Source organism: Fulmarus glacialis, unplaced genomic scaffold (genome assembly GCF_000690835.1).
Source record: "Fulmarus glacialis isolate BGI_N327 unplaced genomic scaffold, ASM69083v1 scaffold43838, whole genome shotgun sequence".
Lineage (NCBI taxonomy): Eukaryota > Metazoa > Chordata > Aves > Procellariiformes > Procellariidae > Fulmarus > Fulmarus glacialis.
In genome coordinates this window covers 1621-18251 of record NW_009230975.1, presented here as the reverse complement: position 1 = coordinate 18251, position 16631 = coordinate 1621, and the positions used below count along the sequence as shown (strand labels likewise).

The window sequence follows — 16631 nt, the reverse complement described above, 5'->3', positions numbered from 1 at the left end:
AGAGCGTGGCCTTGTATTGTATTAAAGTACATATATAAGTATATTCTAATGGTGCAGCTTCATATTGCAGCTAATTAATCTGACAGCTGGTTACTTCTATAAGAGGTGGTCACCATTCCCGTGCTTGTCACTGATGTTGGGCTCCTGCCTCCTTTATGGTGTTGCAGGAGGCCAGTTCAGAGAGTTGAACGGGCAGAAAACAGCTTAAAATCAGATAACTTACAGCTCCCCAAGTCACTTCAGTGAGGGAAAAGAGAGGAGTGAATCTCCCCTTCTGGCCATTACATTAGCCTCAGTAAGAAAAATACCCGTCAGGGTGGAGTTTCATGGGCAACTGGCTGCTCTAAGGTTGTGCTCCCATTGAAACAAATGGTCTTGCTGTTCCTACCCAGTTTCAGCCGTAGCTATGAGCTGGATCTGATTCCGATTTGAAAGAAAGCTCAACTTTAAACGGTGTCCGTACTGTGTCCACCACCCCACCCCACCCCCCCAAACCCAAAACCCAACACCCCAAACAAAGCACAACACAACTAATCTTCAAATTTTGAACCTCACTCAGCATGTTGTAGTGTAGCCTCTACTATACAACTACTCTACTTGCAAACAAACCCAAATGAATCAGCAAGCTGATTTGTTTCATCGTTCTGGCAGGAATGGGCGGAATCACATCTTTTGGCAGCAACAGGTAGTTTGATCAGTTTATGCTGACTGAGAAACAGGGAAGTTGGATTGAAACTGAAAAATAAAGTTTCAGTTTATTTAGTCATATTCAATTGTACACGGCATTTCTCAGCATCTCTGCACAGTGCTGGAGCTGTAATGGTGCAATTTACCTCTGAAACAAAAACGAAGTTTATAATGATTTTATTTACCAGAGTTTTAGTGCATTTTTTATTAAACTTTATTAGGATAGCTTGACTTTCAGACTAATTAAAACACTACGGTTTGTCTTGTTTCCAAAAATACTTTGTTTTTAATATTGCAATCACTTAGCTAAGAGAAGAAGGAGTAATTAAAGTTATTCTCAAGTTGCACAATTTAGTTTATTTAAAAATGCTTTATATAGTTTTTAGATGAAGTTATAAATGTTCACTTTGGAACTACCTGAAGATTAATAGTGATGCATTTGAAATGCATTATTTTTTTATTGATTCTTAATGTAGTAAATTACTGAAGTTATTTGGCAGCAAACAGAAATAGCCAGTGATGTTGTTCACATTTATTTTCCTGATAGCATCACAATTTGCATTAATTGCATTGCAGCTGCACTCACTTATATTAAAAAGCTTCTACTATAATTAATCCTTTTTATTTCAAATAATTTTGGCACAATTTCTAGCAATAAACACTCATAAAAGACAGACACTTGAAAAATAACATACAAGTTTCTTCAATATACCTATTGCTGTTTTTTCCTGACAAGGAATTATTGATAGGCTTCTAGGATCAAGTGTTGCAAGTGGCTAAGACTTAAGACCAGTTTGAAAAATGCTAAGTGGATTATTTTGCATAAAAAATAGACAGGTTTTGAATTTGTGTAATTAACCTGTGTTTAGAAAATACCTTGATTTATGTCTACATTTGTATTTCAGTTGCATACATTATGGAAATTTAATTTATAATCCATTTAGCTGATGTGATCATAGTTTTTAGTGCTATCATTTATTAGTCCTTGTATATTAAATGCTCTAAAGGCTTAAACCTGCCTTGTGTAAAAAATTACACCTCTACATTTACATTTTATGAGTCATAGATGGAATTCCATTTTAAATTCGGGTAGCTTTGATATATTTAAGGAATTACAATGGCTTTATTGTTACTAATGCAAGAACAGCAAACACTGACCTTATACATTGCAAATTAATGATTTATCCCTCTAGTTTGCTTTTAAAGTCAACTATACAAATGAGGATTTCGACTTCTACACCTTGAATAAATCATATAGCTCTAAATATAATGCACCCTTTGGCTTTGAACTCGTTATTTTCAATTCTTTCTGCAAGGTCTAACGCATTTCATAGAAACGTTCTTTCAAAAGTTTAAGGAATTGTGTATATTTTTCTTAACGTCTTTGTTGGAATATCATTGAGTGATTACAGCTACATTGGTTCTTTTTTCCTTTTTTTGCTTATTGTGCTTCCTTTTCTAAGTTTGCAGCAGATTATGGAGGAATTAAGTAATGCCAAAACACTGCTCTTGAAGAGTAAAAAGAGAACAGACAATGATGTTATGTTGATGATGCCTTTTCTGATCAGCCTGGCAATGATATTAATGATACTGTAACGATTTGATTGTCATTGTTTGAGGTGCTGATGTGGCAAACAAACTGGACCACGGGAAAGGCTATGCACAGACAGCATGTTTCAGGGATTTTTTTTAAAGGCAACGGTCTTTTATTTTTCCTTTATTCATGTAGGCTTTCTCTAAATGATGTCATGCTTTCTCTTTCTAGCTCTGAAGTTTCCATTTCTCCTTCTTTTGAGAGCTACCATAAGTACTTTTTTCTTCCAATCAACAAAAAGTTGTTACTTATCGTGTGAAAAATACGTGAAGTTGCTTTGCGTTACATTGAAATGTGCTCATACAGTAGATCAACTGATAGTGGTATTGCTAGGGTTTTGTGCATTTTTGAAAATTCTTGAGGAAATTCAGTTTACAGTAAAAATAATTTTTTTCTTGAGTGCTGCAAATTCAGGTCAGGCTCATTTTTGGTTCAGTAATCTTTTGACAGGTCTAACAGTGTCAGGCATAGGGAGGATTGGACATACGATACAGGCATAACTGATAAGCTCTCAGCTTGGAAATTAGGATGGTTTGATGATGCCATTAAGCAGTAGAATTCACTAAAAATATGCAGCGATGTATCTGTATAATATGCAAGAGAAATAGTTTATTTGGATTAGTTTAAAATGTACTGGTTTTCCATAGTTATTTTTAAGGGGCAGACTATTTTACATGTAGCAATTGATATGAATGGAAAAATATTGCTTATGACGATGCTAATGGAGGTAGAGATGCTAACTTCTTTGGAAAACATCCTTGATGCAGTTGCATTGTCCTTTAGCAAACTTTGCTTTTCTTGCCAGTCTACGCAATTGATACACTTCCTGTTTGCTATCATACTTTGGACATGAAGATTAATGACAGATAAGCAGTGACCTTACCTTTTAAATCACCAGATATTTAATTTGTAAAATTTGGGAGCTTGATATTTCACAAGGATATTCAAATTTCAGTTGAATATTTTTAACTTCATGCAATATCTGGGCTATTGCCATACCAGAAGATCCTATTCAGGCACCAAACTAAGGGGGAATTACCAAAAAGTTGAGAAAGAGACAATAGCTTTCAGAATTCCTGCATGTACAACAGTAAAATCTAATGTGCTTTTAATTGCTTTGTTTATCAGGCTCTTTATGAAAATATGCTGGTGGAGCTGCCATTTGCTAGTTTTTTCCTCTCGAAATTACTGGGGACAAGTGCTGATGTTGACATTCATCATTTAGCTTCGTTAGATCCAGAAATGTACAAAAATTTGCTTTTTCTCAAGAGCTATGAAGGGGATGTAGAAGAACTTGGACTAAACTTCACGGTGGTAAATAATGACCTTGGGGAAGCACAGGTAAGAATATATTTAGCTTTTTTTGTTTTGTTTTATGTGTGACTGATGAATCATGATCACCCCTACTAATTCATTTTTTAATTTGAAAGTGGTATGAAACAAGTGCTGTGTGTTGTGAACCATCATCGGGATTCTGACTCAATATTTGGAGTAAACAATAACTAATGTGCTTAAAAAAAACCAAAACAACTTTTGATGATGATTTAAAGGTCTGGTCTTTTAAGTAGTACACTAAAGTGATTATTTTCTAACAGTCATACATGAAAAGTTCTATTGCCTGAGAATTTGTTGAACAAAATATTTTATGTTGTTTCTTTGATTGCACTTCAAATAATTGTCAAAGTTAGATGTTACGTAAACTATAGAAGTACTGCCTGGTTTTGGAATCAGAGTTAGAAATCAGAATGGTTTTAAATAATAATGACTCTTCATTGTGAGATAAGCGTTGTCTCCTTTAGCTGTAATTTTCAAAGTAGAGGGCCTGAAGTTAGGCCTTAGGCTTTTTTAATCCTTCTTTTTTTTTTTTTTTGAGGGGCTGAGACACCAGGTGGGTCAGAGGGGAGAAATGGGTGTTCAATGCTTCTAAAAATTGGGCCAGTTAGTTAGGTCCTTAAGTATGAGTTTTTAATACAGTTGTACTATATAATTAGATTATGGCTTTTGTTTGCTCTGTTGTGAGTACTAAAGATGACTTCTGCTCATAGCAGAAAATCAGTATCACCAGAGCTTGAAAGGTGTGCCTTTATTTGCTAAGACAGTTAACCTCCTTAGTTAAAGTCTTTTGTCATGCCTCCTCTTTCATTTTTTGAGGATTTAAAATTGTGTACTACTCATGGCCTACTTATACTCGATTACGGTATTTAATTAATAGTTGGGTCAAAAAGGTAGACCTGACAACATTGTGACGTGCAGCAGCATCTCAATTCAGCCTTGTTTCTTGTGGAGGAAACAGAGACTATAAAAGGGGGTAAGCAGTTCTCTTGGGTTTGCCTGTTGGTCAGGGAAGCCTGGAACCGTGCACATCTCACAGAAGCAGCAGCACCACTGTGATGCAGCAGCTAGTCCTGGAAATTGTTAGGCTGAGTTCTCTACTGCTGCTTAAATCATAGCAAACTTGATGTCTAAGACTTCTGCTTTAACAGCATCAGGCTCGGACTTCATCTTTACTCTTCTGTCATCCATTTCCTGTCATTTTGGAAGATCTTAAAACCTGGATTGCATTACAGTTTTAAAATAGTATCCTCAGATTTGCGGTTCCTGAACCATACTGAAGGGGAGAGTCAACAATTGCCTGATACAAGTAATGTTTCATATTAAATATATGCCGTATGTCATTTTTTCCCCTGGGTTACACTCCCTATATGAAAACCTTTGATCTGCACTGTCTTTAGAAAAACACTCAAAAACTTGAAATAAAGACATGTGATACAGATGTATCAGAAAGCATGTTCTTACAGTGCCTACTCTGTTGGACAATACTGTACAGTAGAGGGCCTGCTCTGTTGTAGCATATGCTGTTAAGTGACTGATACTGAATTGAGTTCTGTAGTACCTATGTATTTGGTTGCTAGGTTGCAAACACGCAAGATGACAGTTTCCAGTATAACCTAGGATTTTTGGGGGGGGTGGGGTGGGTGGGACAGGGAATCTGTTGTTTGTATTCTAAAGCCATTCATTTAAATGCACTTAAAGTAATAGTTTTGTGGATCGCAGCTAATACAAATGCAGTTTAGTCTCTAATTTGGCCAAGAAGGCCAACGGCATCCTGGCCTGTATCAGAAATAGTGTGGCCAGCAGGAGTAGGGAGGTGATCGTGCCCCTGTACTCGGCCCTGGTGAGGCCGCACCTCGAATGCTGTGTTCAGTTTTGGGCCCCTCACTACAAGAAGGACATTGAGGTGCTGGAGCGTGTCCAGAGAAGGGCAACGAAGCTGATGAAGGGTCTAGAGAACAAGTCTGATGAGGAGCGGCTGAGGGAACTGGGGCTGTTTAGCCTGGAGAAGAGGAGGCTGAGGGGAGACCTCATCGCGCTCTACAACTACCTGAAAGGAGGTTGTAGCGAGGTGGGGGTTGGTCTCTTCTGCCAAGTAACAAGCGATAGGACGAGAGCAAATGGCCTCAAGTTGCGCCAAGGGAGGTTTAGACTGGACATCAGGAAAAACTTCTTTACTGAAAGAGTGGTCAGGCCTTGGAACAGGCTGCCCAGGAAGTGGTGGAGTCACCATCCCTGGAAGTATTTAAAAGACGTGTAGATGAGGCGCTTAGGGACATGGCTTAGTGGGCATGGTGGTGTTGGGTTGACGGTTGGACTCGATGATCTTAGAGGTCTTTTCCAACCTTAATGATTCTATGATTCTAATTATAAATGAAAAGTAGCTAATATTTTCTGGAGAGTTTGTGGTTTCCATACTTTATACATCTACTCTGCATGTCCTCAAAAATTAGCCACATGGGTTAGAACCTACCTCAACAAGTAAGGTACAAAGACATAGAAAAGAGAAATAGCTCAGAAATAACTTACAAGGAGATCCAGGTTAGAGATGTTGCCAGCTCTACCTGCTGCAACAAAAACTGTAAAAAGTGCATTCTTGCCAAGAAGCCTGATTTGTTCATTAAAATTCTCTGAGGTCTACGGCTAGTATTATCAAGACTTTTGATATTTAATTGTTCGGCATAACTTTAAAAGGAAGAAGAAATATAATAGTGAGTTTCTGAGTAACTAAATGAAATGTAAGTTAAATTAAATATTCTGATGCTCTATTGCTATGTTTATACTTGGAGAGAGAACACTACACCTGTGAAGTATTAACCATTTTTTAGTGAGACTGCATGTTAGCGTAGTTCAACAGAACTAATTGGTTCTTGTCACTGTCTTCTGTGTTTTAATGCAACAAGTTACTTTTATACTTCATTTCATTACCTTAATAAACCTCATATGGCTGAATACATTTTGTCTGGTATTTGACTTGTGTAACCATTGCATACCAATTAATTGTGTCAAGGTAAGGCTAATTCACGTTGGAAAAAGAGCTTAATTTGCACTCCTTATGTTGAATGTACATTATCTCTAGTTTTCAGCTAAACAACCACTTTAGTGTCTAATAAATTAGTGCCCAATAAATGCATCATAAATCTATCATTGTAAATAGCTATCCTCATGACAGTGTCCATCCAGCAATTGTGGCACAAACGCATTATCTGCAATGAAAGATACATTCAAAAGGGGCTCTATTGCCTCTGTCAGTAGTAGAAGGTAGAAATTCTATTATCAGCGTATTGATTCCAATCCTGTAATGTGCTTTTAGATCCCATTAAACTATTGTCAAAGTGCATTCACCAGAAGTTGAAAAAGCTACTTAATAATTTGCACATTAGACCTGCTAATTAGGGGAGCTATGCCATCAACCTTATCTTCCAACCCCAAATAGCTTTAGCTTTTGATAAAGAACTATCTAATGCAGTGATACCAGCCTAGACTTCAACTATTGGATCTGCTGCATAAAAGGGTGGCCAGTAAAAAGTCTCAGAAGAATGTTAGCCTATAGTTACAGGTGCCTTCAAGTAGCTGTGTATATTGATTTTATTTTTCCTTTTATCTTGTAGATCAGATAGTGATAAAATGGTTATAAAATGCTTATAAGAAGTGTAAGGTTAACAAATTCAAGAAAATACTTCCTCTTTTCAGACCTCCCTCCCTCCTCCCTCCCTCTCAATGAGGAAGGTGAGTTTTGTGGCTGCCCAAGGCAAGAGAGGAAGATTCAAATATGTACTCTTCTTCCTTCAAAAAAGTTAGGTTCTGTATTGCAGCAAGTCTTCTCAAACATTGATTCTTGAGATTACATGGATCGGAACAGTTGAATATGAGAAGACTCCATAATCAGAAGACTCCATAATTTGTAGAAGTACAAATCCACAGAAGACCACTATAATGTATATGGCAGCGGTTTCTATGAAATCCATATAGTATAGAAGTTGGAGTCAGGACACCTTCTTTGGCTTTTTAAAACAGATGTGAATGCCATTGCTGTTACTGAAAATATGTTGACTCTCTAAAGGAGAGTTCTTTGCCTTTAAATTTCCCTGAGAGAAAAATTTTGAAGCCTTAAAAATAATTCTGAAAGTTTCTGTCTTGGCAGCTTCTTTACTAGGATACAGTGGCTTAGATGAATGATTTTGGAGGTTTTTCAGAAGCAAAATATTTAAGTTGAAGCTGATCCTTCTCAGGCAGATTTATAACACTTATGGCAAATGCATTCTTAGGCATTCAAATGCAATCTCCTACCTGGAACTCCTGCCTGAACATCTGGAAGGCAGATGACAGGGAAAGAAAGAAAGCCTTTATCTACTTGTTTTCAGACTGGGGAAAAACTTTAGGGGTTGATGTGAACAAAAGTGATCAGAGTCCAAGAGAAAAGATAAAATATTTTCATCTGTCCTAAAAACAAGTTTGTAAGAGTTCTTGACTATCTATAAGAGTGCTTTTTGAAATTGCACTGGAGATATGTCTTATGTCTTCATACACAAAAAAAGAATACTTACATGACAGGTCCCTTATTCTTTCCTAAAATATTTCCAGCTTTACCCTCTAAATATTCCTTTTTTCTCCATTATACTGGGAAGCAGCTGCCACTGCCAGATCTGTGTGAGCAGCAGCTAGCATTAAGTTTGTCTACCAACAGAGCCTTGCTGTTGTCTGCCCGTAATCACATTACAAAGTGACTTTTTGTGACAGATTATTATCGATAAGCCAGAAGATAAATCCCCTGAATTCTACTTGACAAATAATGATGTTATTCACGGTTTTCCTGAGTTTTGGTGTGTATTTATTTCATTATTATGCTAATGTTCAAATTAGTAGATGTAATAACTGAAAATGATCGTCTGAACCGTTCACTTGAACTGCAACCATACATTAAATAGATATACCTTTTTTTACAAACTGTGGTGCTTTTCTTAAATAAGAGCTTTAACGTAAGTTGAGCGCATTTTTTTAGTATGTACTTGCAGAAACATATAATTGAATTTATAGCCAAGAAAACCGTAAGTGCATGCAACTGTAGTTCCGAGCGTATCTAACCTTCAGTCAGAGGCCTAATGCAATACTTCTGTCCACATCACTAAAAAATGCAAGTACCTTTTCTTGCAGATTTTTTAAAATATGGGACTTTTATATGCCATTTTGATATTTCCCCTTCATTTTGAAGACATACTTTGTGAATATGGAGTCAAATTCTGTTATTTTATGGTATTGTCTGAATGATCTGAATACTTATCTAAATAATATGCATGATTTGATTGCTCTTAGAATATGTGATTTTGATAATGAACCAAGTTTAAATGTGTTTTGTGGGGGGTTTTTTGGTTTTTTTTTGGTTTTTTTTGTTTTTTTTTTTTTAAACTTAGATCTACAAAATAGAAAATAAGGAGATGACACAAGTCTGCACGTTTTGGGAAGTTTTCTATTCTCGCCCATCCTGCATAGCTATCTTGCACCATCTAGTGGTGAAAATTGGATGGATGAAAATAAAAATGCAAGCTGATAAATCTTCTTAGGTTTTATAAATTGTGTTGTGGCCCTTTTTGAAAAGGAACTCTTCAACAGTCATTCCTGACATTTACAATTAAGTGGGAATTCTACAATAGTCCCTTTAAAACACCATGAAAACAATGAATGAGTAAAAAGTGAACTGCATCTACATTTACTATAGCTTTACTGCCAGCCCAAGTGTTACTATTTTTTGTCTTCTCTTTTACATCTTTCTTAGCCTTTGTGCCATAATATATTTATTATTCCTGCTACATTAGCCCCTTTGTTTCAGACTGTGATGATACTTTGACAAAATGGTGGTAGAATTAATCTCATATTGACAAACTTTGAAAATGGATAGTTAGATCACTGGAAAACCCCAGGAAATTTGGTTAACTGGATGCTGTAGTCTTACTTGTGGCAATGCAGGGTTGGGGGGAGGAAGGGGAGCTACGCAAGTGTTGCTGGATCAGAAATCAAGGTTTGCTACTTAAAAATATAAAAATAAAAGCAAAAATAGGATTTTTTTAAAAAATATTTTTTCCTATTTTCTAAAAATAGTGGTCAGAAAGAGTACAGCAGGTTTTTTTTTCTCTGATTTGCAGGAAGAACATTATAGGGAGAGAGAATAGCTTTTATTATTCAATGAATACAGCTTTTCTGGCATCCTTAGATCACTGTGGAGACAATACTATTATAATGCAAACATAAGCATAAATTAATCTGTGTCCTGATCTCTTTTTTGCTGACCTGCAGGGAAGGTTAGACGTTTTATTTCACCTAGTGCTGGGATGAATCTTAAAACACAGTAGTTTTCCAGAACACCCTGCCAGTAGTTCCCTTTTGCTATTTTAGGAAGTCAGTCAGTTCAAGCATCTTTTCTTACAGAAATTACTATATGCAAATGGAGTAACAGCTATTAGTTAGTTTATTGTTGGTGTCCGTATTCTTAAGAGAAGCTTGATGAGTTCGGTGATACAAATATGCTTTAATATGACCAAATCCAGTGTGTCCATACTTAAAAGAGAGCAATTGCATTTAGTGAAGTACTGACAAAAGAACAGGTAATTATGCAGTTCTGCAAAACAGATAGAGAAGATCTGTAAGTGGGCAGATTGCAGTGTTGAGGTCTCAACAATGATCTCTTCATGTGGAACATCATTGGTAGCTCTGATCCTGTAACACTAAGAGGACAGGAATTTAATAGGTAAGAGAAAGCTTTGTGATCTTGTTAGGCTTTGTGAAAGGGTATTTTATAGGAGGAAATTAAAGGAACTTGACTTATTTTAGTTCAGTGAAAAAGTCTCTGGGAAGATTAATGAAGTTGCTGCCCGTAAGTAATACATCATGGATATAATTGAGGAGGAAGATAAAGAGCTGGTTAAGCTATAGGGCAATAGTGAAATAAGAACAATGGGTATGAACAAACTTTACCCATTGGACTCAAAGTGGAAATTAGAATGTTTCTAATCATTAGATGAATCCAATTATTGACTAATTTTCCAGTGACAATAGTAAATCTACTATAGTGGGATGAAACACAGTACATTTCTAGATCGCGTTGTTGCCTGCAGTAGCAGAGGAGAAAGCTTAGCAGCGCAGAGGCCCCTTCTCATCAGATGTTTCCACTGCGGTGTGGAACATGTCCCATACTTCTATTAATACTCCTTGTGGACTCAGTAAAAATATCCTTGCCCTCAGGCGAGTCAGTGGCACCAGGTACTGGCCTGTACTCCCTAGACTGTCTGACTGCATCACATGCCGGGCTCCTCAAGGGGTGGATCCCAGAGAAGGCTATCCTGCCTCTTGTGTCCATGGATCTTGTTGAAGGGGACTTGCTCAGAAGGGAGCAAACTAATGTGTGCAGGGCGTGAAACAGTCAGCTAAACTGACACCTTCATTTTACTTAATTGTTCAGGGAGTAGGTCTTAAACATAGTCAGTGCTACCTACACCCAGAGATGGTGGGGTATTGATGAGGTTTTTTACTGTAAGTGTAACAAAATCAAGAAACTTGCAGCTGAAGGATTAAAGGGGGAAGTAAGACACATTTTTAACACCTATTGTAATTCAGGTTGCTCTAGCTTATCAAGGAAAGTGGTAAATACTCCATTACATGGAGTCTTTACACCAGGATTGCCTGTCTCTCTAAAAAATGTGCTCTAACTCATCTATGGATTTATTGAGTTAAATACAGGAATCTCTAGACAGAATCCTCTGGCCCGTGTTACCTGGGAGGTCAGATTCACAGATCTTAATATTCTCTTTTGGCCTTAAAAACCTATGAATCAAGTAAAAATCTGAATGCTCAAAAGCACTGCGAATTTTTACTCTTACCACTTTGCATTTTGCTTAGTCCTGGAACAGCTTACATTATTGGGTAGCATGTTACAAAAGAAGCTATTCACATGTTTAATTCTCTGTGCTGTAAAGATGTGATCGTTACCACAGACTGAAATGCATAGTTACTTAAAAAAAAAAAAAGTTTAAAATTGCTGACTCCAGAGTCTAGAAAAACGAACTTTTTTCTGAAGGCTTCAGAAGGTGACTGTATCTCAGCTTTTCAGGTTTTTTTATCCTCTTCTTAGAACTCAAATAATCCTTTCAGATTGGGCTACTACGCAGCAAAATTATCATCTTGTAGTAAAGAGTAGAATATGTAAAGGTCAGTAGTGTTTTAATAACAACTGTTGTTGATCCTGGTTTATATCTTACTGCAATTATAGTATCTTTGTTTTGTTTTTTTCTTGTTAAAAATTCTTCCATGCTGAGATGTCTTGGTGTACTTGAAGGACAAAAGCTTCTCAGTAGAAAAACAAAGTTTAGGCTTGATTTTTTTTTTTTTTTTTTTTTTTTGTTGAAAGTACCGAAGATGTGTAACTTGGATTTTCAACAATAGGAATTGTGAATGCTTATCATTCTGTAGAATAGGCTTGTATCAGAATCTTAGTTTTGACTCAGCAGACATTGCTTTTACCATAATGTGATCCTGCAGAATTCACGATCACCAAACAGTTAGAGAAGAGCCTAGCCAGTCAAGCACAGCTTTCCTAATCCAACTGGAAGGAGAGTGCTGTGTGTGAGATCTGTGCTTGTACAGGTTACTTTCTCTTCCAGGGCACTTACTAGCATCAGTGATTAGCATCAGTGAAGCTAGGGACGAGCTTGCCAAGAGGAGATTTTCACCTCAGTTTCTGTCGGACTTGCAGTGGTGCATTTAGTGTTACACACCATCTCCTATAAAAGAGCTCTGACTTTGCCGAATCTGCTTTCTGGTAATAAACCACGGGGCCATGTGGTCAGCTGTATTAACTGGAGATCTAGGTCTAAAAACTGGATGCCATAGAATATGCTCTTATGAGTAAACAGAAAAAACCCTACCTTTATAACTTGTCATAATCTTTTATCTTATTTTGAGGTGAATATTCTTGAGTATATTCTAGTAAACTTCAAATATATACATCAATTACTAGAATGTTTTGCAGTTCAATTTTATGGTTACAGCACACAGAATTAAAGTTTACCAAGATGATGAAACTTGTTACGTTTATAGGTGGTTGAGCTGAAGCCAGGTGGAAAAGATATTCCTGTTACCAGCGCGAACCGAATCGCATACATCCATCTGGTGGCAGACTACAGGTTAAACAAACAAATTCGACAGCATTGCCTTGCTTTCCGTCAGGGACTGGCCAATGTTGTGAATCTTGAATGGCTTCGAATGTTTGATCAACAGGAAATACAGGTACTTCTGCTTAAAACTGCAGAAAACAATTTCTTTAAACAGAAATAAATGCTAATTTTTGCCTGTAATGTAATTGTCTAATTTCCTTCACTATTAGGTTCTGATTTCTGGTGCCCAGGTTCCTATTAGTTTAGATGACCTTAAATCTTTCACAAACTATTCAGGTAAGTATATTTTACTTAAATAAAAAAATGTATTATGACTGACTCAGGAATAAACAGACTTGCTTTTTATCCTAGCTTTTAAAAAAAAGTTGTAGGGTCATTCTTGTTAACTTTGGCCAAACTCTCTAGACGGGCCTGAATTTCAGAAGATTCGGTAAAATTACAACTTAATTTTATAAATGCTGGGAGATATAGGTATGCAGTTTATTTTATTCGTACACTTAAATACAAGTTTATAGCCAGATAATTAGAGGACTTGTAATTCATTTTCTAAATGGATGTTAGTCAATGTTGTGTCTGGTTGCTCTGAAAATAAGTCTGAAATGACTTTGGGATGGTTGTTCCTACCACTGCATTCAGATACTTGCCATTTCTCAGACAGCCTGAAGAGAGAGCTTGTATTTTTTCCTTGTGAGAAATGCAATGTATCTTACTTAATTTTTCCCTGCATTTATCATGAATGTAATCAAAAAGTAGCTACTATGTCATCAGTTCACATCTGAGCTTGTTTCAAGGTAAGTTGATTCATTAAATAACATCCTGAGTCTTGCAGATTTTGCAAACTCTTGGAGTAAAAGGCAGTAATCCAAAGTTACTAGGTAAATGCTAAATTAAATAAAATTAATTTAAAATAAACAAATAAGATTCAGTGAAGAAAACTGCAGTTAAGAAGCTGAGGGAGATAGTAGTCATGGGTAAGCAATGAATGAGAAAATCAAAATGCAGTGGTCAGAGATCTATAGATACTGGAAGTCAGCAGTGTAAGCCTGCTGGTTTTCATATTTTCCCCAAACTTTTCAAGATTGATGCTAGGTTTTCTGAAGAATTTATTTCTTACATGAAACTATTCTACCTATAAATCATTTAAATCTCATTGTAGGTGGATACACAGCAGACCATCCTGTAATTAAAATATTCTGGAGAGTTGTAGAAAGCTTCACAGATGAAGAGAAACGCAAACTACTCAAGTTTGTAACCAGCTGCTCTCGACCGCCTCTTCTGGGGTTTAAGGTATATGTCTTCCTGTCTTCCTGGCAAGTTTCTGTAAATATTACAGATTGATACAAGCTTTTCATGTCTGTAGGCATTTGCAATTTGAGAAGAATGTTCCTCTGTGGCTACAGAAACACTTCTATGTTTGCATTCTTGTGTATAATGAGTATAGTTTTAAAATAGTTCATGAAATGTTGTTCTGTTGTTTTCTATTTTAACTGCAAAATTTGGTAAGCCTAAAACCACATTGGTTAGAGTGCTTACTCTTTGTCATGGAAGATCCTTGCTGCCATTTCATGTTACTGTACAGAAGCAGTATCGCTACCAGTTTCAAGGAACAGATTGAGTTAAGAATAATGTCTTTTAAATCAGGTAAAAGAGGATTTAGGATATAAAAGCAGCTATTAAATTTGAACCTTTTAAATTAACCATTTGAAGAGGGAGATGTATTGTGTTTCTTTCTAATTACCATTTATCTGCTTATAGTGTCACAGCTCATTACCGTTTGTATCTAAATATTTTGCTGCTATCTTTAGATTGCTGTTTACAGTGAAGCCTAAGTATGAAGAAAACTTTTGTCTACAGCTTATAAAATTAAAGGGAGGCTGAGGCAAGTGGAAGACATTTTGAAACTAAATTCTGGGGATGTTCTACCCATGAGTTTTCAGCTGGGCTGCAAAATTCTGGCTAAGAACCAGCCATGGACTTCATTTCCTCTAAAATGTGGGAACATTCAATGCTTTTCTGTAAGAATATAAAAGAATAAATTGCTTCATAGCAAACACCATCACCTTCAGTATAGTGGTCAACAGCATGTTTACTGTTCTACTATTTAGTAAAATTAATACAAAGGTGGGCTTGTATGGAACAAATACAGGCATTGCATCATCCAGTTTCTTACAAGTCAGAGTAAGATTTATTGCTAAACAAAATTCGAGTACATGTACTTAGTAAAATTTCACATAATAAAGTACTCTGATACAATATTTAATTAGCAGTGGATAGTAACTAATTTCCTACATTTAATTAGGTAAAATAGATAGATGAACCCATGAGAAATGAATGCAGGTATTGTGTAAGTCCGAAAGGTTTATTAGCTGTTTTGTAAAATAAGGGGTGTTGAATGAACATTATCTCATTATAGAAATACTTCAGGGACAGATACTGACATTTTATATAGGAACAAGGAATTCAGATATACATAATAGTCTGGAGGTGGAAACAACATATTTGGAATTTTGCACAATTTTTTCTTGAATCATACTGTGAAAGTTCATTCTGGTGGGGGTTTTTGGGGGGTTTGTTTGGGTTTTTTTTATCAGCATTTAAAAAAATACGTGAAAGGCAAATGCTAGAAGAATTTCTTCTCAGCTTTAGGAATGGGGCCCTTTCCTGTGACATGTCCTGAGGGTGACACATGATAAAGATATCAGAAGTAAAAAATGAACAAAAAACCCCACCTTCCTCTTGCACACACACAACTTAGATGTTTGTAGTACTTATCATTGTTTTTCTCTTATTGAATTAAACAAAATTCATTCTAGAATTTTCAAACTTTTGATGATTTACTTTTTTCATAAGTATGGTTTTTCTCTGGAAAACAAACAAGACAACACTCCAGTGTTGAAATCACAGTGGTCTCAGTCACAGACCTCTGACACTTGAATGATTTAAAATATATAAAAGCGTATGTGGGTTGTCATACAGTAATAAGTGGATCAGTTGCTAGGGGTGATGAAAGAATACTCCCAGTAGCTTAAACAGCTTTTTTTCTGGCTGCAGAGCGATTTTGAAATGGAAGAGTTGTTTCTAGTGCCACACTCTGCAGGGAAGTGTGGCCCTTTGCCCTTGACTTCTGTCTGTCCCCTTACGCTGCAACTTCACGTTTTCTTCCCTTTTCAATCCTTTTATTTTCCTATTTCTTTATAAGCTGCTACGGGTATGCAGCACTGCCATTGCAGCGTGTGATCATTTAAACCTCCCTTTGGTACAATCGTTCTGTAAACCTCTGCGCAGTCTCACCCTCTGCATAATCCCTTCAGCTGCTGTAGAAAGTGCTGTGTGGTGCTGTTAGCATGTGGTGGATCGGCAACCTATCCTCCAACTTAAATATCTATAATCTGTAGCTCAGCTACACTCCTTTTACAGGCACCTAGGAGAGGAATGAGCACTTTAAGTTGGTAATTTGTCCAACTGTTCTACGTGTCTACTTCAGGATGAAATGAATCATGTCTTAGATTCCGCAAAACATTCTAGCTAGATCCCCTTTAACACTAAAGAGAGCCTGCGGTGACTAGATTTGGATATGGAGACAGCTGATGGCTGTTTAATCACATGAATCCTATCTAGGGTATTCATTGATTGGTTTGTGTGGTTGATTATTTGAAAGCCTGCAAGCATTTCTCTTAAACTCTCCAAGTCTGTGTGAATATCACTGTACAGTACTCTAGCAACAAACAGGATTTTATAGGACAGTGGGAAGAACGATTAGAAAACTGTGGGATGAGACGAAGATAGAACAGTGCACATCAGTCAATGTGCACAACAGTGCATATTCTCATCAAGGGAGAATTGGGAAACAATTG

The 16631-nt window shown here is 36.6% G+C and overlaps 1 protein-coding gene across 1 annotated transcript in view; it reads left to right on the top strand.

Moving 5' to 3' along the window:
- UBE3C (ubiquitin protein ligase E3C) overlaps positions 1 to 14064 on the top strand; it is a gene marked incomplete at both ends in the record, with an annotated part of 42471 nt that extends 28407 nt beyond the window's left edge. The window contains 4 exons of the mRNA XM_009584410.1: positions 3410 to 3622; positions 12701 to 12889; positions 12987 to 13053; positions 13934 to 14064. Of these exons, the coding sequence (XP_009582705.1) occupies positions 3410 to 3622; positions 12701 to 12889; positions 12987 to 13053; positions 13934 to 14064 (600 nt within the window). The remainder of the gene's footprint in view (positions 1 to 3409; positions 3623 to 12700; positions 12890 to 12986; positions 13054 to 13933) is intronic.
- Between the last annotated feature and the right edge of the window lie 2567 nt (positions 14065 to 16631).